This window comes from Nannobrachium achirus, assembly GCF_963921795.1.
Source record: "Nannobrachium achirus genome assembly, chromosome: 15".
Lineage (NCBI taxonomy): Eukaryota > Metazoa > Chordata > Actinopteri > Myctophiformes > Myctophidae > Nannobrachium > Nannobrachium achirus.
Genome location: NC_137822.1, coordinates 33401743 through 33427896, shown reverse-complemented (window position 1 = coordinate 33427896; position 26154 = coordinate 33401743). Strand labels below are relative to the sequence as shown.

The 26154-nt window shown below is 41.2% G+C and overlaps 2 protein-coding genes across 2 annotated transcripts in view; one reads left to right on the top strand and one right to left on the bottom strand.

Moving 5' to 3' along the window:
• niban2a (niban apoptosis regulator 2a) overlaps window positions 1–8801 on the top strand; it is a gene marked incomplete at its 3' end in the record, with an annotated part of 43436 nt that extends 34635 nt beyond the window's left edge. The window contains exons 9-14 of the mRNA XM_080743570.1: window positions 667–854; window positions 2600–2755; window positions 4673–4786; window positions 5999–6106; window positions 6969–7080; window positions 7801–8801. Coding sequence (XP_080599696.1) covers window positions 667–854; window positions 2600–2755; window positions 4673–4786; window positions 5999–6106; window positions 6969–7080; window positions 7801–8801 — 1679 coding nt within the window. The remainder of the gene's footprint in view (window positions 1–666; window positions 855–2599; window positions 2756–4672; window positions 4787–5998; window positions 6107–6968; window positions 7081–7800) is intronic.
• A 4134-nt stretch (window positions 8802–12935) lies between these two features.
• Window positions 12936–23831, bottom strand: slc31a2 (solute carrier family 31 member 2). The gene is made up of 4 exons (XM_080742952.1): window positions 23527–23831; window positions 18915–18981; window positions 17550–17799; window positions 12936–13280 (listed from the first exon to the last, which is right to left on the bottom strand). Exons 1-4 carry the CDS (start codon window positions 23533–23535, stop codon window positions 13091–13093), a joined length of 516 nt encoding a protein of 171 aa, XP_080599078.1. The 5' UTR covers window positions 23536–23831; the 3' UTR covers window positions 12936–13090.
• Window positions 23832–26154: the final 2323 nt, after the last annotated feature.

Below are 26154 nucleotides of genomic sequence, written 5' to 3'. Positions count from 1 at the left end.
AGTCACCGCCAGTATTGGTGGAGGAAGGACTCCCATTTTGTACTTAAGTAAAAGTAGCAATACCGCAATGTCAAGCGCAACGCGTTGTGAGCTTGTAGATCGGCTAATTTTGAATAGACTAAAACAGGGCATAATTGGTTTATAATAATAATCTAAAAAAGTAACTTATTAAAGTTTTCAAATCATTGTTCTGGAGTAAAAAGTACAATATTTGCCACTGAGATATAGTGGAGTAAGTTGAAGCATAAAGTAATGAAAAATAGACATAATCAAGTAAAGTCACATTTTACTTTATTTTCTTCTTCTACTCATGTAGCTCATAGTGCAGTACCGAGTGCCATGAGCTTGTAGATCTGCTATTTTTGAGAAACCATGAAAATGTGTGCAAATCTTTGAATATATATATTTTTTAAAGCAAACATTTATAACTCAAATCATTGCTTCTGGAGGTCCCTGGAACAAGATATATTGAGATGGTGGGTCCGCAGCCAAATACATATAATTCTTTACTTGATTTTAAAAAGATTGAGAACCACTAATATAGAATACAGAAAACTGTCAGTGGATAGTACAGCACGTACTTTCCACCACTGGTCACCAGCATGCATGCATTCCTCCATCCATCCCTCCATTCATCCTGTGTCTCTCCCCTGCCTGTGTGTGCAGCTCTGGTGATGCCCAAGGCGGAGAAGATCCTGAGGAACAACATCCAGCCGTACGTCAGCTCCATCCTGGAGGCTCTGATGGAGCCCACCAGCCTGGGCTTCTCGGAGGTCAGGGACGTCTTCTTCAGGGAGCTGGTGGAGATCAGCAAGAACTCTGTCAACGGAGCGGGCAAGGACAAGCTGGGAGAGGTGAGCCAGGCCTGTCTTTGTTGACTGGAGATTATTGAACCTTTTTGGGGACAGGGGTTGTTGTGAATCCTGACATCCGAACCATCTGACTTAGGCCTAGAACTATTGAATGCTTTAACCAGTGAAAAATAGCAGATATACAAGCTCACAGCGCGGCACCGAGTGCCGCGCTGCGAGCTTGTAGATCTGCTATTTTTGGAAAAAGTCGTGAAAATGTGTGCGAATCTTTGAATATATGTATTTTCAAAGCGAACGTTTGTAACTCCAATTTTGCTTCTGGTGGGTCCCTGGAACTAAATATTTTGAGATGCGGGTCCGTGGCCAAATAAATATCAGTTTGGGGGTCTTTCACATGAAAAGGTTTGAGCACCATTGACATAGTAGACTATCAAGAACAGACTAACAGACTATAACTGAGCTCCAGTTAAGTGAAAAGGACCTTTTCTTTGACGATGGCTAGCCAGATTGCTGACATAGAAACATAGGTTTTTCAAAAAACCTTAGAAGGATTCAAAAGACACTTATAGAATCGGGTCAAAATTCTAATTTTCAAGATTTTTCAAAAATAGCAGATCTACAAGCTCACAGCGCTGCACTCGGTGCCACGCTGTGAGCTTGTATATCTGCTATTTTTCAATAGTTAAAGGAGTAGTTCACCCCCAAAATGACTTTTTTTCTATTGATTAGTCATGCCATGGAGACAAGAGTTCAATAATATTTTTTGGTTCTTGTTGCATTCCTAAGACAAAAATGTGATAACAATACATTTACCCCCATTCGTTCCGGATGGTGACCCGTTTCGAAACGGGTCACCATCCGGAATCAATGGGGGTAAATTTACTCGAATCAAATTTTTGTCTTAGGAATGTGACAAAAACCAAAAAATATTATTGAACTCTAGTCTCCATGGCGTGACTAATCAATAGAAAGAAAGTCATTTTGGGGGTGAACTACTCCTTTAAAGCATATAATAATGATACACAATAATGTGTACCCGTTCTAAATGGGTTAACCATATATTTTGGTACTAATATACTTTGTTGACTGCAGTCCCTCAGGGATCTGTACTTGGTCCCCTCCTTGTTTTTCCACTGCACCAAATCTCTCAATATATTACAAGCACACCACACCACCACACATTTGTGGATCTGCTATTTTCACAGAATGTTCGCCTATTATGATATGTTCAGAATAGGAATGCTAGGGTTCATGTAGTTAAAGCACATTAATGTTGGACCATCTCTGTTTCTGCATCAGCCCCCCCCCCCCACCACCATCAAATCCTCTACCTCTGTATTTAGCTACAGTATCTGACCTATGATTAGTGATGGACAGAGCAGCTTAAATGTTTTGGAGGGGCTGTCAACATTGCAGCACTAGACTTTTAATTAAGTGCCAGGGAGTGTCCTCAAGTACCCTGTTGTTCAGTATCGACTGCTCTCTTACGCGGACCATCTCTTAAGCCCAATCTATACTTGGCCGTACAACGACATCGTCTGCCGGGAATAGCCGATCTATAAGCTCACAGTGAGCTTGTAGATCTACCATTTTTTGGCCCATGGCGGCTTCCTATATCCGAGCATGAATTGGGCGCTAAGGCGATCAAATGCCCTCTGTCTCACCAAGTGTTTTTTATTCTCCGCCTCCTCTATTCTACTGGTTCTTCTCAATCTTTTTCTCATCTTCCCTACCCCTCTGTACTCTCTCTCTCTCTCTCTGTCTCTCTCTTCTGTCGACCTCCACAGCACATGGACAGGATGTCCATGCTGGCGTTCCACCCGGTGAAGATGCAGAGCTCCTATGAGAAGGTGGAGCAGCTGAATCTAGATGGTCTGCAGCAGAGGTTCGACATCTCCAGACCCTCTGTGTTTGTCCACAGGGCTCAGATCCTAATGAGAGAGGTGAGCTGCAACCCCCACCCCTTCCTCCTTGATACGAACAAGCTGTGAAGTAACCCATTTAGGCCTGAACACATTATTACGCAATATTTTATGCTTAAAAAGAAAAAAAAAACGACATGTATTTGGCCACGGACCCCCATCTCAAAATATGTTGTTCCAGGGACCCCCCCCATCTCAAAATATTGTATCAGGGACCCCCCAGAAGCAAATATTCAAGTTACAAATGTTCACTTTCCAAAAGATATATTCAAAGACTTGCAAAAAAATATATATATATCCACGACTTTCCAACGCCCCATAGTGCATTGCGCAGACGCTGTACCGAGCTTCCGGCGCCACAGCCGAGTGTGATTTACAAGCTCACAATGGTTGCATCTGCGACGCGACGCGAGCTTGTATGTCTGCTGTTAAACCGGAAGTGTGGTCCAAACAGGTCCAAATAATTTCCAGTAAACTCCTGCGGAAACAGGTGGATATATATATATATATATATATCACCGTTTTAAAAAAAATATCAGATCTACAAGCTTGCAGTGGGGCACTCGGTGCCGCGCTGTGAGCTTGTATATCGTTAAAGCATTCAATAATAATAGTTAAAGCATTCAATAATTCTAGGCCTAAATATTAAGGAAGCCTGCATGCGTGTGTGTTCAGATTTAAACAGTATTATAAATCAGTGGTTCTTACATGGGGTCAGGGTTCCTTCCAAGTGGACCCTTACATGTATGCAACTCTGAGAGAGTACAAATGGAACCAAATGGTTCCATTTGTTTACTCACAGAGTTATGGGTGTCCTTGAAATTAAAACGTTTAAAAACCACTGTTATAAATAATGGTTTCTCTTTGTAATGACATGCTTTGGCACTATGGTTAATGCAACTTTTATGATAATAAAAGCATATTTGAATTGCATGTGAAAATAAATGTTATGCACTGAACACATTCCATGTAAGGAACCTTGAAAAGAAAACCTCCATCTTGCTACTGGCAGGGCTGCACAGGAGAGTGTTTTCTGCTGGTGTTTCAGTCCGAGTGTATCAAAGGGTGCGTTCGGAAATGTGCACCGGGTGTGTGCTCAGTGTAGTAGTGAGTGCCCTAAACCCAACCCTAATCCTAACCCTAACCTCAGTAAAACTATGCCTAAACTCAACCCTAACCCTAACCCTAACCTCAGTAAAACTATGCCTAAACCTAACTCTAACCACACCCGGTGCACATTTCCGAACGCACCCTTTGATACACTCGGACTGAAACACCAGCAGAAAACACTCTCCCAGGGCTGCACAGTGCACACCCCACTGTTTCTATTGAACTCTGGTCCCACCTAATGGATAAAGGGGGTACTGCAACTGAGCAGTGCTCTAAAGAGAAATGCCTAAAAAGACCAAACCAAGGCTTTAAAGCAAAAAACCCTCAGTGACAGTTTAACTTTGAGGTTGTCCAAATGAACCTACAGAGGGAAAGGATTTAGCTAGTTTCTATTATGTCCATTATAATTTATATAATACTTTATTTACCTCTTGAGTCTACCAATTTTGAAAACCGGTGTTATAACCCATTTAGACCTGCTGCTACCTATACATTGTATTACCTTTAAGGCCGGCTGCTACGTCTGTGTCACATCAGTTTTTGCTATACATATAGCAACGTAATTTATTTTACATTTTTGGAATAAGAAATTGAAGGTTTTCAGAAACCTTAGGTTAGGTTTTAGAAGGCGTTTTCAGAATCGGCCATAGGTCTAAATGGGTTTTAATAAAGGCCCATTCCCACTGGGCCAGATAACAGATAAAAAAATCTCTTTCTCCAGATATTTTTCCATTCAAAGTGGATGGTAGATACATATATGGCCAACAGAAAAAACACTGTCTTTGATTGATGATATTTTAATGCTCCCTCCATTGTTACTTGCGACAGCAAATGGACAATGCCGTGTACACATTCGAGCAGCTGCTCCACCAGTCCTTGGAAACACACGGCGAGGACAACCTGTGTAAGACCATGCAACACTGCCAGGACAGAGTTCTCAAGGTAAGATAAATGCTAAATGTTGCATTTATGTAGCTCACTGGATCCCCAAGTAATTTCATGAATAAATACAATCAAAATCCATAAATTAGAAAAGAAATGTTTAAGAAGTAGTGAAAATATCGACAAGCTCACAACGTGGCACGAAGCTACGCGCTGTGAGCTTGTAGATTTGCTATTTTCACTAGCTTGGGTCACGGGCAAACGTCTAATCTAAAGTTTGGGAACCACTATAATGTACTGTAGCGACTTCATACAAAAGCGCTTCACAATGTGCTCACACGCTCACATTCACACTCTCTCTACCCCTGTTTACTGTTTACCCTGTCTCCAATGTACTTCCAGATAAAGCCTTAAGCGTAATCTCAATAAACAGATAACAAAGGAGAAAGAGGCATAACAGATAACGAAGTCGAATAACACAACATTTAAGATGTATGGGTGCAGATACAAAGAAAGAATGCAATGTTAATATTAAACTTGAATGACAGCAGACATCAGGGTAGCAAAGTCAGTGTTATCTTTTCTGAATGTCCTGAAAATGCATTTATTTGAACTAGCCTTTATGTAAACTGTTAGCCTGGCCTTTTGGTTCAATTAGTTTCTATTATGTCCATTATAATTTATATAATACTTTATTTACCTCTTGTGTCTACCAATCCTGAAAACCGGTGTTATATTAACACATATGGTGCCAACCCCGAGTTTCCCGAGTTTGTATTGGTACTAGTGCTGTGCCAACCCCGAGTTTCCCGAGTTTGGGCCGTTTTTGATTTTTTTTTTTTTTTTTTTTTTTTTCAAAAAAAATCTTTTTTCAAAAATTTTTCTTGGACCTCCAGAAATGTATTAGGCATGATCGCGATCGCGAAATTGCATGTTTAACCCCCATACCAACCCATTCTTTCAAACATGGCAGCCATGTTTGTTTACATCTGAAGAAAACATAATGGCTGATAAATCATGAATGCCTGCACGGATTTCCAAGCGGATTTTTTTGTTTGAAAGCTGTGAACAGCATCTACACACGTGGTGCATCATCTAGGCATGGGCGTGCACTTTTTACACACTTGCACAATTACATGGAAGTCTATGGTAACCATGGCAACGCGGGACATTGGCCGGAAAAAATCATTGCAACATAGCTTATTATTATTATTATTAAATATGTGTTAACAATTCCATGTCTTGTGTTGTACGTATGTCTCTTCCTGTTAGAAATATGACTACGACAGCAGCACGGTGCGCAAGAAGTTCTTCAGAGAGGCTCTTCTCCAGATCATCATTCCTTACATGCTAAAGCAGCTGTCTCCATCTTGCTCGCCCGTGAGTAGTGCTTTACAGTCTCATGGCCATTTTTCTTACAACCTAAAGAAAGGGGTCTTTCTTTCTTTCGACGGGACAATTTTTACAAGGGTTCATATTTTAGATTGTAATTGGAGAAAAGAAAAGATGAGTGTTAAAATGTTTTCATTTACTGCTTTCTATCGTTTTTGACATTTAAACTATTTCAGTGGTTGGCATGCGTACTAGACACAATAAGCAGGCGATTTCTTTATTACTATTTACAGCATACGTGGGCAACTGGCGGCCCGGGGGCCACATGCGGCCCCAACCTTCACTTAATGCGGCCCTCAGGTTGATATTAGAGTACTGATATATTATTATATCAGTAGCTAAATTACTATAATTAAAATGTTATTATATTTGTTAGGTCCAATGTATTTGTATTTAAGTTAATAAATTAACATAATAACATATAAATGCATTTGAAATTAAAACAAAAAGAAGTTACTTTTCAGGATTCCAATTCAAAAATAGCAAAAATAGCCAATCTACAAGCTCTTGAGCTTGTAGATCGGCTATAATATGCATTGTGGCCCTTTGGAGTGAGTGTGAAAATGTAGTGGCCCTCTCCATCTTCAAAGTTGCCCACCCCTGATTTACAGTAACACTACTAGCCCTCATAAGTCACATCTGCCCATGAAAGATTGCGGTGCATCTTGGGAATGGGCTTATTGTGTACATACATGAAAGTGAAATTAATCAGCTGATCATGATCTCATGCAAACATGCAGAAGCTCACGCACACTCACACACAAGCGTATAGCCATACACACTGCCCCCAAATATTGTAAGCTGGATGCTTACAATATTTTAAGATGGACTGTATCTCCTTCTTCCCCAGGAGCTGCCTCAGTTCCAGGAGCTCATCTTTGAGGACTTCTCCCGCTTTCTGCTGGTGGAGAACATCTTCGAGGAGGTGGTGCTGCAGTCTGTCACCAAGGACATCATGATGGGTATGATATGAGGCCATTGACATTGCTTTATAGTGAGATGGATGCTTCTAATAACTTAACTGGAACAATAGTTGTACTGACTCTGACCACTTTTTTCCTGGGAGGGTTGCATGTGGCGCTTCGCTTTTACTGTGTCACGTTTCTTACTTTTCTAGCTTTTAGTGTTTTGCACTAACCAATGGACACTTTTGTTTGGCTCTGCACTGCTGGGTTGTGTTGGTACTAGTATTGAGTATTATTGCATTTGTTTGACAATAAACTTTTTATAAAGCGCTTTTCGAAAACAATGACATGGTTGTGAGATACTTGTGTAGCATTGACTGTTATGGACACTTTTTGTTTTGCACTGTATTGATAGGTTGTGCTACAACTGTGTTACTGTAGTGCTGACTGTTTTTGACACTTTATATTTATGTTCTTATGTTGTTTGCCTTTTTCCTTTTGCTGTACACAACAGTACTTTTTTTCTTTTCATACTTCTCTGTAACTTTGTAACATTAACTGCTGTGCTGCCTCTGTATGACTGCCTCTGTACGACTGCCTCTGTACGACTGATCTGTACGACTGATTCTTTTCCTTGGGATAATAAAGGTATCTATATCTATCTAATAATCAGCTCCACCATCTATCTAATAATCAGCTCCACCAGATTGAATACGGGTGAAAGGCGGGTGTAAGCGGTTCTCAGGGTAAGTTCTTATTTTTTTGTTCTTTCTCCAGCTGTGAAGGAAGCAGCGGTACAGAGGAGACACAACCTCTACAGAGACAGCATCGTTCTGAACAACAGCGACCCCAACCTGCTCCTGCTGGGAGAGAACAGCTCTGTGGACTGGGCCGCCAAGTTCGGCCTGGAGGGCGACGAGTCGGGCGGCCCTCTGAGCGGTCTGGGCGTCGTGGGAGGCGCGTCGGGGAGGAGGCGCAGGCAGCAGGTGGTGTCGATGATCCAACTGGACAGGGTGCCTCTGCCTTACGAGTCCTGCTTGGACGTGCCAGGGGTGGACCTGATCCCCGAGGAAGGCGAGGTCTCTGAGGATGACAGCGAGGACGACCTGGATGAAGAAGGAGACGCCGTTCCCGATCAACCCCAGTCCCCCGACAGCGTGGACGAGATCAGGCACCTGATCAACCCGGTGCTGGAGGTAGTGGTGCCGGTCTCGGAGGAGGAGGAGGAGACCCGGGCCGCTCCGACAGACGCACCAGAGGCGGCTGCCGTCACCCTGGAGGATGGGCCAGAAGAGGAGGTCACGTTAGTCACCACTATAGTGGAAGAGGTCGTCAGGAAGTCACCTCGAGACGAGACCTCCCCGCAGGAAACGGCGAAGCAGCTGGCGGGAAACGGGCGACAGGAAGCCGACGGGGAACGCCAAGAGAAGGCGGCCGTTGACGACGCCGTACAGGAAATGGAGGTGGCCATACAGGAAGACGACAGCGAGGTGACGGAATCGGATGACAAGTTGGCCCCGCCGTCACCAACTGGTGACTCCAGTCCCCACCGCCATGATGACAGTGGCTTTCAGTCGCCAAGCAACGAGGGTTTTGAAGAAGGTGAGCCTCAGTCACAAATCACAAATGGGCTGAAAGGAGAGGACAAAATGGCCGATTTGGGGGACGTTGAAGTGGTTTTGGAGCAGGGAGACAATGCCCTGCAAAATGACTCTGAGAACGGAGAAAACTTTGCTAAGAAAATGGCACCGTACGTGGATGTTGTTTGTGAGATCTGAATGACAGAATAAAGGGAAATAATGATATGGATTTTAAGACAGGATTTCACTTGAAGTTGGTCCTCTGTTTTCTTTGTTTCACAAGTCAAGTTCATTTGCATTTTTTACCAGTTCCATCGTTCTTTTCGACATCGTTTGACTGTCTCTTTGGTATATATATATATTTTTAATAACTTGCATTAAGCTGTAGCTCACGATGGTCTGATGTCATTTGATTGAATTCACTTACGCATGTGGTATGGTGTGTGTGTGTGTGTGTGTGTGCGTGCGTGCGTGCGTGCGTGCGTGCGTGCGTGCGTGCGTGCGTGTGCAATGGTAGTGGTGGGGAGATAAGAGCAAAATAGCCACAGTGTGAATGTAGTTACTTATCAGAAATGTTCGATGCCACAGTCATTTCCTATTTATTTAGCCTCTAACTGAGCACTAGGTGGTGCTCTAACCAATCTGTAGATGCAAATAGCTTCTTCTGTAGTTTCACTCTTACCATAAAGGTTTTTAATGGAGAAACGGTTTCTTTTAATCATATTAATATTATGGCCTTAATATTTCAATGCTACAGTTTGCAAAGATCATGTCATGAAAACCTTTTCAGTTAGGCTACTCAACACTTGCTGTCCGTTGTTTATGTCAATGGGGAAACATTCTTGAAAGAATACTCAACTCTTTGCCTGTCAGGTTTAGAGGGCTGTCACAATTAATACATAATCATCTAATCAGATAATCACAATTATATCGCATAATTGTCATAATCGTTTCCATGTTTAGAAAGTTTCATATATTTTGAAACATTTTCCAAAAGTGCTAATAGCTGATGATCAACAATCTTGTGGCAGCAAAAGGACACGTTGCAATTCGACACGTTAGTTTCTATTTTGTTAGAAATATTTAGTATAAAATATATATGTCGTATTTTAACCATAATACATCATTGGTTTTTGATTTTTGGTATTGACCATTGTCAGTCTTTTGTTTTTGTAAATATCTGTGTTTGTTTACAAGGCCTAAAAGCCACACAATGAAAATTTTAATTGCAATTATTTTTATGACAATTAATCATCAAGTACATTTTGTTTATTGAACTACAGTCAAAAGAGGAGCTGCCCCAGCCAGAACCAGAAGCGCTGAGCCAATGGTCCTATGGGACTTGGGAAGCCAATGTGTGTGATAGTACAGTAGTTTGACAGGAGAGGCAGAGGGAGAGACACGCAGGAAAGGAAATCAGGATCAGGACTCGAACCAGGCTACATTGAGCCAAGGTGCCCGGACCGCTAGGCCAGCCGTCCGGGCCGTCAAGTAACATTTTCATAATCGTGACAGCCCTGGTCAGGTTAGAGAGAGAGCTACATAATGCACAAAATCATTAACCCATTCAGAACGGGTAGACATTATTGTGTATCATTATTTTATGCTTTAACTATTGAAAAATAGCAGATATACAAGCTCACAGCGCAGCACCGAGTGCCGTGCTGTGAGCTTGTAGATCTGCTATTTTTTTTAAATCGTGAAAATTTGAATATGGACCCGATTCTATAAGTGTCTTTTGAATCCTTCTAAGGTTTTTGGAAAAACCTTTGATTCTATGTCAGCAATCTGGCCAGCCATCGTCAAAGAAAAGGTCCTTTTGACTTAACTGGAGCTCAGTTAGTCTGTTCTTGAGAGACTACTATGTCAGAGGTTTTCATGTGAAGGACCCCCAAAATGATATGTATTTGGCCACAGACCCCCCATCTCAAAATATTTAGTTCCAGGGACCCCCCAGAAGCAAAATTTGAGTTACAAACATTTGCTTTAAAAGTACATAATATTCAAAGATTTGCACACATTTTCACGACTTTTTCAAAAATAGCATATCTACAAGCTCATATATCTGCTATTTTTCACTGGTTAAAGCATTCAATAATTTTAGTCCTTAAGAGTCTGAGTCACTCTGAGGAGGGTATGGTGTAATTCCGTCCTCTGGTGGCAGAACTGGATAAGGTCTGATTTTGTAATAAAGAATATTATACAAGATTGCATAATCCACAGTTCATACTTTTGTTGTAATGTTAAAATAAATTGGAACTAATACACCCAGTGGGGGCCGCTTTAAGTTCGCCTCCACATCACAGTAATCTGTTCATAAAATGAAACATGTTAAAATCCTGCATTTTTATTACTTTTACAAGTTGTTCATAAAGCAGGCAAGTTTACGGTAAATAGTTAAAGATACATTAAATGTAGGGTAGCCACACACCTTCTAATTATGGAAAACCTACCGTTTTAGTTATCTAAAACTTGATTAGTTCATTTTTAATGGCATTTCCAGCCCTCCACAATTGGTGACCGGTATTTGGAATAACCAGTTGTCATTGATGTATATATTTGAAATTGTAGCCTTAGAAAAAGTCCTTCCTAAAAATTACTTTATGGAAAATGGACAGTTGTGTCATTTTGTTTATTTATTTGGAATATTATAAATATTATGTGCATCAGCCTAATAAACTGTATCTCTTATTTGTCAAGACTAGTTTATTATCTGTATATGTATGGAATGGACGAATAAAATGTTATCCACTCTTACTTGTTTAGTCTGTTTATTTTGGAAAACCACCATTTATTACATGGTTAAATTTTCCTTCAAAAGGGACACAAAACCATTGGTATGTACATATAAACATTTCTGAATGGAGGAACACTAATGTTACATCCAACAGTATTATTATTTTTTAATCTAATTCCACAGTAGCTTTCCCACATCTTCAAAATAGGTTAGATAGCTGGCAAACTCTTAAGAGTAGGGCACATTTCAAAGGCAAACACAACTGAAATGGCAAATGTAAGGCACAGGGATTAGAGGTTTCTTCCTGTGGCGTCTAAATGACTGTCACATCACAGCCACATGACGTGACTGTCAACTGACACACTTGAAAACAAGAAAACAATCTGCTTCCTTACAGTGATGATAAAATGACGGGATCACATGCTCCAGTACATCACCATTGCACAATTCCTCAAACTGAGTATTATCTTGTCCTATGACAACCTGCAGTTACACTCTGTTCCCCTCTGCAAGTTTCATATAAAACATTTATAAAAATAGATACAATTATTATTACCAACTTTCCATATGGGAGAGACATTTTAACTACTTCAACTCCGGATTTTCAAGGGCTCTATACTAGGCTGCACTCCTCTTTTCGCTCTACACTAAATATCTTCTGTTAAAGGACAACTTTGTTTTTTTACAACAAGGGTTAATATTTTAGATTGAGAAAAGGAAAGATGAGCAGCAACGATAGATTGATCGCATGGGCAGCTTGACTGAATGACAACAAAAACGTTAGTGCCAAACATGGAAATGGAAATAAAAGCACCACGAATAATCTCACATGTTGGCTTAGAATATTTTGTTCTACACCTGCCGTTAAGTCCTTAAGATGTTTTGTTCTACATCTGCGTTAAGTACATCTACAGTATATTGCTTTATGATAATGTTGGCAAAACAATGTTGATTTCCTCAAGGCGACTCCAAATGCATGTTCTCCCCCACATGCTGCAGCATACGTTGCTTCAGGTTTAACCAGTTCACATCAAGCTTATCTGTATATTATGTGAAGACTGAGCAGCCGGGGAGCAAGTCAAACACTGGAAGGTCATTAATACCTAACCACCAGCAACAAAGTCATGTAGCCCCTTTACGAGGAAGACCCATGCGTTTATGTTAACTACACGTCCCAGGACATTCCCACCAAGCTTTGTAAATATAGAGAAGTGAGATTCAAAAGTATGCTGGTCAACAGAACAGACCAAGGAATGGAAAACCTGACCTGTTGAAAAGTCACTTGGGGTGCTCTCACTGCAACTCTTACGACAATGCTCAAATCATTTCCTATTGAACAGCAATAGACTTGATTCCTGCTGATATCACATTTAACAACATAGCCTAATTTATAAATGTTAGGGTTAGTAGTATGTGTGCATGTTTGGCAAGTGACGCTTTAGTCCAGTGGTTCTCAAAGTGGATTCCAGGGACTTAGTGGGTTCCTTTAGGTTAGGGTTCCTAAATTGACCCATACATTAGTCTGTAACTCAGACAGCATACAAATGGAACCAAATGAACCCGTTAGGGTTCATTTGGTTCCATTTGTACGCTGTCAGAGTTAAGGGGAGACCTTGAAATGTGAAAGTTTAAGAAACACTGCTTTAGTCTGTTTGGTTTTCTTCCTTTCCCTTCCTTTTCTCCCATAACCGTTGTTTTCACACGGAAAATAACCCGGTTTTCCTGTTGGATACATCGACTTTTTCCTCCATCAGTCTCTGTGGATATCAGGCTGCACCATGGGACCCAGGAGAGGGAAGGCAAGGAAGTAGCCCAGGACTGAGCCGAAGATGACTCCCAGGAAGATCCAGGTGTTGTATGACATGACGCACAGCATCAGCATGTAGCCCAGGGTCACCTGGAGGATGTGCAGCACCGTCTGGACGCCGTGCAGCAGCCAGCTGAGGGAGAGAGCAGGGATGGGACCATAATCGTCATTATCGTTTATGGCATGGGTCTTCAACAGGGGGTCCGGGACCCCCAGGGGATCCCTCAGAGTTACTACAGGGGGTTCTCCAAATCTTTGTGTCATAGAAACCTTTTTTTCCTTTTTTATATTAACCACTTGAACCCTATCCTTGAACCGTGTCCATATTCTGAGAACATCAGCAGAAAATAGCAGATCTACAAGCTTACAACGCCTCGCAGCGCGAGGCGTTGTGAGCTTGTAGATCCGCTATTTTTGATCCGCAGACTAAGTACAGAGTGAAAGGTCAAGTGTATTAAGTATTGACGATTCAAGTGGTTAAATATCTGAAAACAGAAATTGACATGAATCCAAAATACACTGATGATCGTGCAGATTCGTGCTGCCAAACAATGAAACTATATGGAATCTATGAAAAAAGGTATAGTGGGGGTCTCTGCTTCATCTCTCTCTCAACTAAGGGGTCCTTGGTCTGAAAACGTTGAAGACTCCTGGTTTATCGTGATAAAACACTCACAATAATCGTATCGTGGAATTATCCTCCATCATGCACTGGGATCACTTAACCCATTTAGACCTGCTGCTACCTATACGTTGTATTACCCTTAAGGCCGGCTGCTACGTCTGTGTCACATCAGTATTTGCTATACATATAGCAACATAATTTATTTTACATTTTTGGAATAAGAAATTGAAGGTTTTCAGAAACCTTAGGTTAGGTTTTAGAAGGCGTTTTCAGAATCGGCCTTAGGTCTAAATGGGTTAAAGGTACCACTTAAAGGGATATTCCACTTTTAACAGGGAAACAGCTTATGGGCTTTTCTCCACATACACACCCATTGTAACTTCAAACTCCATTTTAACCATGATAGATTCATTAAAAACACACATTATTTTTCTGGTGACTCATATTAGCCTCCTAATACGTGAGCAGGCTGTGTTTTTTCGATAACGTTTTTCATTTACGGCCTGCTCCCGTATTAGGAGGGTAATAGTAGTCACCAGAAAAAATAATGGGTGTTTTTAATGAATCTATCATGGTTAAAATGAAGTTTGAAGTTACAATGGGTGTGTGTGGGGAGAGGCCCTGGGCCTGGAGGGCCTGGTAACATTTACATCAAATATCTAAATATTAAATCAAGCAAATTAAAAACTGTTCAGGGTGTTCATAAAAGCCTGATTAGACAATAATATTACCAAAAGTTTTTTTCAAAGTGAAATATCCCATTAAACCCTCTATAATTCGTAAAACGGACCTGGAAATAACTACTTGATACAGTTTTTCCACTCTATACCAAATCTCTGTAAAAAGATAGCCGAGTCGATCAATTTCTTTGGCAAATGCTCCTTCGAAAGAATAAACTATTAGTTTTCCCTTTACAGGCATACAGACAGAAAGACATACATAGAGTACAGTAAATACAGACAGACATAATAGGTGGACTGGAGGGCAGTGATCCTGTCATCCTGCTAAACATAGACTGACACATAAAGTATATCATTGACAGTAACATACATTATTAGGTAATAGGTATACAATACACTGTCACTCTGATCAGCCAACACAGGGAAGCTAACAGAACCCTCGCTAAAAACCCCAGGACAAAAGTCCACTCGTCCTAGACTCTTTTCCCTAATGCCCCCCAAACTAAATTATTGCAATTGCAGACTCACTCCCTAGCTTCCACCGTGGTCTGAAGACTCACCTCTTCAGACTTCACCTTAGCCTACAGCCCTATCCTCAAATGACCATACATATTAATTTAGATAGCATTTTAAGTTTATGTTTTTTTATTTTATTACTTTTTTTTACTGAATAGGTAGGTGCTTGGTCAACCTCCATTTTTTCTTTTAGATTACCATTTCTATGCATTTGATGTATTAATGTTGTTGTATTGATGCAATACCTTGCCTATTGTAAATCGCTCTGGATTAAGAGTCTCTGCTAAATGCCAAAATTGTAAATAGTGGAAATCAAAGTATAAAACATGTAATGATAAGGACTAGGCCAGGGCTACTCAACTTAGGAAGGCTCAGGGGCCACTCAGCAAAATACCTAAAGTCCAAAGGGCCGCAACCTAAAAATGACGGTCCTATTTTGGACGTTTACAATGATTTTGTAACAGGCTTCATGACATGCTTAATAATTAAGCAAACACACAGAAAACAGCCACATTTCCATCTATATAAGCCAGGCCAAACCTCATTGAACCAAAAGATTATGGAAGGAATGAAGAAATTATCGAATTTGATATCGAATTATTCACAAAATGTGAAGAGAAAATTAACAGAACTGGTTCAATCGTTTTGTAACCGCCCCTGTGTCTGGGTATGCAAGGCTAGTGAACTTTGGCAATGTAAAGGTATGTTTTCTCATGCCAATAACGCTCCTTTTCATTAATAGGACGGATTTAAATTAAATAGACGTTTATACTTATTATTCAATCACTCAAACCCCAGCATCCCTATTCTTGGGGGACATTCACCAAAAATAGCCGATCTACAAGCTCACCACAAGATGCATTGGAGCTTGTAGATCGGCTATTTTTGGTCAATCTCCTTCAATGAGCAGTTAGTTGTGTTTAAATTACAAAGCTCAAAGCATCAAATGTTTTACAAGTACAGTACAACTGGCTGAGTTGAACTTTACTTGAGTTATTTTTCCATAAAACAACAACTCTTAACCAAAAATAGCCGATCTACAAGCTCACAATGCATCTTGTGGTGAGCTTGTAGATCGGCTATTTTTTGATGAATGTATTTTTTGATGAATGTCCCCCAAGAATAGGGATGCTGGGGTTTGCGTGATTGAATAAGAAGTATAAACGTCTATTTATTTTAAATCCGTCCTATTAACGAAAAGGAGCATTATTGGCATGAGAAAACTTCCCCATTTGGTGTACAAGCATAGTTCCCTGGCTGCTACGATCTGTTGGAATGTGTGCACTGTATGTCGGTGCTGACTGGCGGAGCCGCGGAGGCAGAGACAAGCACAGACAAGGACTACGTCTTCACTAGCCCAAAACATGACGGTCGCGAGCGTTCATATCGCACGACCGTCATGCGTCTCCACTCCAGTGAGCCCGACTGTGGTTGTCTGCTGCAAAATCTCCGCAGATTTGTCTGTCTGACCGTCTCGTTGTACAATAGATCTAGTGTAGCCGCCAGCATCTCCGCACTGCTGTGTTCAGGCTGTGTTCTGTGCATTGACTGCATTCGCTTCCTGACTACGGAGTCCACTGAGGCTCAAACATCACCGCATTTTGCGTTGCGCGTTAACTTTGCCAGGCTTAGAAAAATCATTTTTATTGGTATGGTCATGACGGGCCGAACAGACAGGCGGTGCGGGCCGCATGCGGCCCGCGGGCCGCGGGTTGAGTAGCGCTGGACTAGGCTAACACTCAAGGTTGTGAGGTTACAGAATAGCCAAACTCGACTTTTCAGTGACACAGCATAAAGTCCTTTGTTTGACCAAGTAAAGTTTGACAAAGTAAAGTATGGGGAAATCCTAACGCAGACCAGCAGCTGCTTTAGAGGGATTTGTTTTGGGTATTTATTTTTTTGTTACATTACCATTTTGTCTCCCACTCAACTATTTCCCACAAACATCTTAGTTTTTTTTTCTGCCTTTCTAGATATAACAGAAGTGTGAAGTGTTTGCATACAGGCTACGACTTGGGACTCCCAGATACTGCACTGTGATCTCACAAGATGCACCTTCATTGTGTTTAAATCCACCAGGAGGAGATCCAACGCCTCTTCCACTTTTCACCTCCAATGTCGCGGGTGCGGGTTTCCCAACTGGTCTGAGGACAACGGTGGGGGCGTGGGTGGGTGTGAGATTTAAGAGAGAGCTTGTTTCGGTGCAGACGACAGAGGTGCGCCGTCTCAAGCGGACTTGATCCACGTGAGACACCACCGAGCGAGCTAAAGCGAGTGAGTCGCCGCGTTGAGTGTTGCGAAGTCCGCTTGAGCCGACTCAGCGCTGTCCGAGTAACGAGTTATGTCCCGATAGGGACAGAATAGTAAATCTTCATCCCCCTGACTTTCATCACCTCTGCGTGGTCCAAGTGAACACAGCGGAGCGCTCCCTACCTACGGTTCAGCTCAGACCCGTTGGTCAAACGAAAGGTCGCTTCTACAGTATGTCACCTTGATCACATCTTTGATTATCACCTTCCCCATCCACCCCATCCCTAACACACAGATAATAGTGTGCTCTTTTGTACGAGGGCAGCCTCACCTGTTCAAGTTGCTAGGTGTTCTAGTAGGTTCCATTGGGGCTAGAGAGGACTCAGAGGGACTACTGTGACAACTGTCCGGGCCCAGGCTGCCCTCCCTTTGGCTGTCTGAAGATGATAAGGGCGCTGAGGTGGAATATTCTGACTGACGCTTAGCCAGCATAGAGTTCTTCGACAACCAAATCCTCCATGCTTTCAGCAGCTCGAACAGTAACGTCAAGAGGATGACAACAAATACAGACAATACCATACCTGGAGAGACAAGAATACATAACGCCTTATTTAATCCGTTAAGTTCACAACATGTTGCGATGAGACGTGTTGTGAGCATGTAGATGTGTGCGCACACCACAAAATATAAATCAGACATTAAAGGAGCTATAGTCAACTTTTTCATTGTAGGTGTACATCCTAGTCTACAGACTAGGATGTAAACAAAGTACGGGCCCTGTAAATGTAAACAAAGGGCCAAAATGATTATTTTATCATTATTTTACGCTTTTTGTGGTCATTTTTTAATTGAAACACATATATGAAGCTTATTTTTTTATAAAATATTTTCGAAACATTATTTTTATTTTAGCATCCGTTTTTCAAGAAAAAGTTGACTATAGCTCCTTTAACCAACATGCACATACACATGCATCCATATCCATATCCATATCCATACACACATACACACACACACGATATGACCTCACAGTGATCTCAGCCCATTTTATTCTGACACTAAATACAGCAACAAAACGTGATGTTGCTACCTGTATGGTCAACACGTCTTACTGTAATCACACGTGTGACAGCTCAGTGCAGGCCGGTTCAGTGCAATATGGTGTAATACTGTGGAGCTCATAACAACAGTGAAATATCATGCACTGAATGTAAAGGTGTGTTTGTTTGTTATGTGTATACAGATTATACACCAAAGAGTTCACAGCATGTTCTTTTGGTTCTGTACCCTTTAAGCCTTTTTTCAGATGAAATGTATTTGGTGAACAAAGATGTTGTATGATAAAGTAAAAATGAGGCTTAATCAGTAATCACGTAACCCCTATATACTTAGTTGGCTCGAGTCCCCCAGGGGTCTACAGTATACTAGTAGGCCACCCCTTTTCTCCCATTACATCAAATATCTTTCTTTGGCGAAAATAGCCGATCAACAAACTCACAAATGTGTCCTTTTTGCCATTTGTTTTAGATCTGCTGTTTTCGGCCGTTTTTGCCAAATGTTTAATATGACATGCTCAGAACAGGGACGCTTTGGGGACCTCACAAAATTGCAGTGTGCGTCTAGTACCTGACCTATATGATTAGTGAGTGACAAATACACCTTCTTGACTCTTGTTGATTCTAGGGTTCAATCTTACCAGCAGGCCCACGCACGTCCCAGAAATCAAAGAGCAGCGTCACACTGGTTGACGTATCAAAGGTCATCTGCAAGGCAAAGACAGGACAGGTTCCATCAATACAAAATGTGCTCACCACCAGTTAACTACCAAGAAGATAGGGACAAAATACAGTGTTTTTTTTATATGACAAACTGTAGTCATAAATGTAGTGGAAAGGGCCTAGCTGTAAAGCTCATCATGGCCATATCTAGTCTCGAGTGGCAAAACTTGCACAATGTTTTAAGTCTGTTTTTCTTTTGTCACAAGACACAAAATAAAAATAAAATAAGTCTGTGCAGTACAACAGCAGTGAGAAAAAGGGGTATGAATAATTGGCTACCCAAAATGTAAGATATAAATGAATAAATAAATTAATTAATTAAGAAAATTAAAAACGTGATTGATGAAGGTTTCATTGAGACATAATGTTACAAGCGTTGCAACAATTAATCTAACTTAACGATTTAATTTATTATTAAAAGAAATACTGATTTTAAAAAAGGTTAATTATTTTCAAAAATAGCTCAAATAGATCTAGAAGCTCACAACACCTCATGATGCTGTTGTGAGCTTGTAGATATGCTATTTTCACTAGTGTTGTACAATTACAATACAAAAAGTATGAAACAGGGCAGGGCTGGCAAGTAAGTTTGGTCTTGGACTTGGTCTGATCTTTTTCTAAGTCATTAGATGGTGGGCCAGAACATACTGTAATTAATGAATAATCTAATACCTGGAACATGTGACAGAAAGCCTATAATTGCATACTGATAGAACTGTGTGTATAATCATACGTTACATGTGCAGATGGAAATACTAGTGTAATTATTTGGTGCAGGCCGCATCCTTGGTGAGAGGACAATTTGGTTAATTAAAAAGTTCAAAAAGAACATCTTATCTGGATAAAAGGTCATACTCCTTTTCGAACACATAAACAAGACCTTTTGCATAGAATTGAAACCCTTGATTGTTCAGTGTTTCTTTGGATAGAAAGTAGAAACATGATTGTTTCAAGGTGAAAACAGATTATTTTTTTAAGCGCAAGATAAAGTTTTCACCAAAGTCTAAATAGAAATGTTTACAGTTAAAAGAATTCAGAGGCCTATGCATTCATCCTATGACCTGCTGATTGCACTATGAGGGGTTCAGCATCACAGTGCACCCAATTCATGTCATTTACGCTGAAGTCAAAGTATAAGCATTCTTCCAGTAGGGGTAGTCTATAGACATTATAGCCTGTACAATATCTGACCTATAATCCCACATATGTGGAATTGTCAGTCAGATATTGTAAATAATTTACAGTTCAATTAACTGTTGCACTTGCACCCCTATCGCTGTGCAGCAACGAGGACACCACATCTCTTCTGCTGGCTTAAATCAGGCTTTAGCAACAGGTGTCTTGACTACTCAACACTCCCATTACGATACGCTTCATAAGAACAGCCCTCTCCAGGTGCTCCAGAACAATGCTGACCTTATTCTTCTTCCACTCAACATCACTGACCCGAGACTGGGAGCAAACTGTAATAGCCTCTATTCATCCGTTCATTACACCCTGCCTTTTGTCCCACGTGTTCTGGTACAATTTAGCCATTTAGCAGACACTCTTATCCAGTGTGTTCTGGTGCAATGGCTCAGCAATTCCTTGATTACAGATCAAAGCTTGGTTTTCTGACTGTTATATTCAATTAGAGAAAAGAAAAATCTAATGTGTGACTTTAACCAGCATCAGGAAAATAAAGCAGTAGATAACTATAGTGTAGCCTATTTTGTTGTGTAAGCAGTCTTGGGAATCAGGACAGGAACCCATCTCCTGTTTCCCCCTGGCCTGGACACACGACTCTAGTATGTCACATATGATGCATGATGTACACTAGTATGTTGCAGCGATTTACCCTCAACACAACACTTGATGCTGAGTGATAAGCAGGGAGGTATTGGGTACCTGTACCTGAGAAGAAAGGGAGCCTGCCGGCACGCCTCAGCCTAATACAGCTTTAGTACAAGGACAACAGCAGTTGTAGAAGAGAACTGACACTCGAGCAGCTTGGACAGTTAAAGCCTTTGTATTAAGGTACTGGTACAAGAAGGGGTGACTGTCGTGTCAATGCTGCTCCAGTGTCAATTCTGTTCTACAGGTAATATTTATTTAGTAGTCTGGGGCAGTACATTTCCTTGAAGACATTTCCAAACTCTGCACCCGATCTGGGAAGGAATTTCATGGAGGCCATGAAGGCCATGGCCGGATTGGCCGCGTTGCCCCTCAGTTTGGCCTTGTGCCCCTCAAACCAACAGCATGACCTAAGGCCACAGTGGCCTACCATTTTCTCCTCTGTCTCTTTCTTGTCAATATGTAGACATTAGACACTTGAGTCTCTTTCTTGTCATGTAGACACCAGTGTCTTTTGTTGAAATCTTAACTACCAGGGTCCCCATCTTTAAACCATGCAGTTACTTTGATACCAAATACCATCATTTATCTATTTCACTGCAGATTAGGTTATCATCCCTAACCCTTAGATTCAACAAATTATTTCAATGGAAAGGTCTCATGGAAAGGTGGAAGAACGCATTGCCTCATGTCTGGCCGACATCTCACAGTGGATGTCAGCCCACCACCTTAAGCTGAACCCGGACAAGACGGAGCTACTCTTCTTCCCAGCTAAGTCTTGCCCCATGCAAGATCTCACTATTTCCATAGATAATGCATTGGTGACTTCAGTTCCTACTGCTAGAAACCTTGGTGTGGTCCTGGACAGCCAGCTATCATTCAAGGCACACATTGCATCAGTCACCCGGTCCTGTAGGTTCACACTCTATAACATCCGTAAAATCAGACCCTTCCTCACCCAGGAGGCAGCCCAGCTCCTCATTCAGACATCTGTCTTATCAAAGCTTGACTATTGTAACTCTCTCCTCACTGGTCTCCCGGCATGTGCACTTAAACCTCTCCAACTGATCCAAAATGCCGCGGCACGACTGGTCTTCAACCAGCCTAAGTTCTCACATGTCTCTCCCCTTCTCCGCAGCCTCCACTGGCTCCCGGTTGCGGCCCGCACTGAATACAAAACACTGATGCTGACCTTCAAAGCAGCCAAAGGTATGGCTCCTCCATACCTCCAAAACCTGATCAACCCCTACACCCCCACCCGTTCACTTAGATCAGCTAACACAGGGATGCTGACAGAACCCTCGCTAAAAACTCAAAGCAAAAATCCACTCGTCCGAGACAGTTTGCCCTCCTGGCCCCCAAGTTGTGGAATACTCCCTGTCGCACTTAGAACAACGGACTCACTCGCTAGCTTTCGCTGTGGACTGAAGACTCACCTTTTCAGACTCCACCTAAACCCTTAGCACTACAGAAAAAATCAATGACCATACATGAAGCTAGTTAGCATTTGTTTTTAGGTTTTTAGAACTTTGATTATATTGTGTTTTTTCTAGATAGATATACATTTGCATTTGTTATATTGTTGATGATGTACTGACATATTATCTTGTTTATTATTGTGATGTTATCTGCTTATTGTAAGTCGCTTTGGATTAAAAGCGTCTGCTAAATGCCTAAACTGTAAACTGTAATGGACTCAAATCTTATTGTCTGGCCTTCCTGCCATGGCATTTGACCTTTGTGCCCAAAAATAATGGACAACACCAAAGGCCAAGTGGCCTTGCCCCTAAAATGACGAAATTCCAGGCCTGATTGCAATACAGAACAAGAATGCCTATTCAGCCGATAATGCTCAGTTGCTCACATCAATTTAAGAGTATTCATTCATTCAATAAAGCATGTTCTGTTCTCTGCTCCCGTTGTGTAGGTGTGTGACTGACAAGAGGAATGTGTGGCACACTGTGTGTGTGTGTGTGTGTGTGTGTGTGTGTGTGTGTGTGTGTGTGTGTGTGTGTGTGTGTGTGTGTGTGTGTGTGTGTGTGAGAGAGTGAGAGTGTGAGTGTGAGTGAGTCTCAGAGAGAATTTAACTTTAGTTTTGTGTATATTCAAATAAGACACCTGACAAGTAACAAGCTGACAACCTGAAGCTATCTCAGGTTAGAAGTTAGAAGACTGGTTTATCAGTGCACTAGAGTGAGCAGTGAGTCATAAATCATTGCCAGAAATTAAGAAAACAAGCGGTACAGATCTATACACGGAACTTTGAGATAACCAGATTTTGGAGTAGCGGTTTCCATTGAGCCTAAAATTAAACCGCACCAAGCATTTAAGAAGAGCTGTGCAGTGCAAACACCACTACCATCACTACCACTTTAAGCTGAGAGACAACTGAATGAACAGTGTTCGACTCAAGGACGTAGACCTACATGTTCCGAGTGAGCTTAACTCATATTAAATACTGCTTGCTTTTCATTATTACTTCGGTGGGAGTGTGCAGTGAAAACTTTACATACACACGTTGAAGAATTACTGGCATAAGCAGTTTTGTTCTGCACTCAAACGGTTGCATCCATTTTTATAATGTAGAGTGAATAATTTAATTGATTTGATTTGAATTTGAGTAACAGGCTAGCTGGAGGTTTATAATAAGTGAATGTTAAGTTATTGGCTTTTGAGAATAGCCTAAAATGTACAAACCTGCATCATGGTTAATCTTGTTGATGTAGGCACTAGGCAGACAAGAAGGGACAAATTAAAGTAAGCAGTCAAAGATTATTCAAGTTGTCCTTCTCCATCACAGAGCAATCCAGTTCATTGTGTTGGATGTGATCGCTTCATAGTAAAATTCGCAACAATCGCCTTGCATAAACACTCTTGTGAGGCCGCCACCATCATTGCGTGCCCGTCCCGTGACGCCGGACAAGAAAACTGGGGCTGATGGGAAATTGAGTTTTGTTGTTGCTGTGTGAGCCGGCTCAGCCGACAGTTCAAGTGCGACCTCTGTCGTAGGTAGCTCGTAGGAACCAATTTGATTATCATCAAATCTCATTAGAGATCTCATGGCTATTATTTAGAATCGTCAAAATGTAGACCTACAAGCAAGATGTTAAAATAAGCAGCAGGCATAAATGACAGCCTAAAGGAGACATCAGAAGTGAACCAGCTAGCCATATACAAATGAATTAAAATATAAAAGCTCTAAACTTTAAAGCATATTAAAGTAGGTCGACCGTCTAATATCGCAAATTAATGTGATTGAATGATTGAATGATTGATTGAAATCTCTCTCTCTCTCTCTCTCTCTCTCTCTCTCTCTCTCTCTCTCTCCTTTTCTTTTTAAATCTGTGTAACAGATTTCTTTCTTTCCTGTGTGTGAGTGCACTACCTTTACGCGACTTTTTGCCCATTGGCTGTCTCGGTGTCACATGGTCAGTGACGTCATTACGTGCGCATCCCGCGTCTTAGACGCGTTCACGTTGCCTAGAGACGCATTCACGTCATTGTCCTGGAGTCCACTGTAAAATAATTTACCACGTCGCGAAAAAATATATATTTTAAAAAGTCCACAGATTGTTCATGGGTGAAGGCATGCTACTTTACCCTGCGTTAACACAAATGAAATCCGCGTAGAAAGTCTTAAAACAGACGATAGAACTAACAGTGTGTGTTTTGAATCCATTTTGTGCGACCGTACATGGTCACAGAATTCAATGGGTGCCTGAGTTTTAGCGTAGCACCGGGCCGCTCTCTGACCATAGTGGCACAGCGTGTCAGGTGATACACCAAAAAGGGTTCCCCCACAGAACGTGTTCCCCCACAGGCGCAGAAACGTGACGTCTTTACACTGCAGCTGCTACGTTTAGCTACATGCTAAAGCTACTGCCGTTTCTGGCTGCTCTTCTGAGGCAGAGTGAGGCTGGCAGAGGGTCATAAACTCATTAAGTCATAAAAAGACGTCTGATTTTCAAAGCGGAGAAACTAATTATCTGTGATTTACAACAGCCGTTTTCCCGAGCGCTCCACGTTCTCATAGTATTACGTCTCTCCCACAGAGTGGTCTCTCCATACACAGTGGTGAGAAAAGTATACTCAAATGTTTTACTTAAGTAAAAGTATCTATACTTAGGGTGACCAGACGTCCCGTTTTACCCGGGACAGTCCCGTTTTCAAGCTGCGTGTCCCAGTGTCCTGACAAATATCTCTAAAACACTAATATGTCCCGGTTTTCAACATTCACTGCAAGATTGTCCCGGTTTTCGCCAGAATTAAAATAATAGTAGCTGTTTTCAGTGGTTGCATAGACATTCATCATGTTCTTTTCATGAAAACATGCTCACCAACCAATCAGAAAACATAAACAAATTCATTGCGTGTCTGAATTCAACACTGAGGCTGTTTGTCAATCACTCACTGCCTGTTTGCAACCCTGCGGTGTGTGTGTGCGCGTGCACGAACGTTAGAGAATGGGCACGCACGTGCACGGTAACGTGCGCATTGCTTTTAAGGTCCCGGTTTTAAGCAACAGTGGTTTGCGTCCCGGTTTGAGTGGCTGAAAATATGGTCACCCTATCTATACTGCAAGTAAAAGTCCGGAATTCAAAATGTAGACCTACTTGAGTAAAAGTATAGGCTACACTTAGGACTAAAAGTAAAAGTACTCATTATGCACAATTATTCTGTATCACATGTTACCAAATAATATCCTTTGAAAATAGCCATGGCTGAAGTGGTTATGTAGGCTATACTTTTCAAAGTAACTAGTAAAGTTTTCAAATAATTGTAGTGGAATAAGTACAATATTTGCCTCTGAGATGTAGTGGATCGAGTAGAAGTAAAAGTAATGAAAATTGGAAATACTCCAGTAAAGTAAAAGTACCTTAAATTGTACTTATAAGTAGGCCTACAGTACTTGAGAAAATTACCTTTTTATTACCCCAAGAAAAAAAAAAAAAATACCATTATTGCACCAAAGTAATCAACAAGCTAAAACTATACTATCAAAAATGTCCAAACATTAGCCTAATTGTAAAATAATATAAGATAGAGGCAAACATTTTATAAATAGCCGATCTAAAAGCTCACAATGCAAAAAATAAATAAAATGGGGACCCAAATTATACCAAGGCTATTTGAAAATAGCCGATCTACAAGCTCACAACGCATTGCGGTGCGACGCGTTGTGAGCTTGTAGATCTGCTATTTTCAAACATTTTGTACTTTTACTTTTGGTACTTTAAGTACATTTGGATACCAATACTTTTGTACTTTTACTCAAGTACATTTGTAATTCTGGACTTTTACTTGTAACAGAGTGATTCTACATTG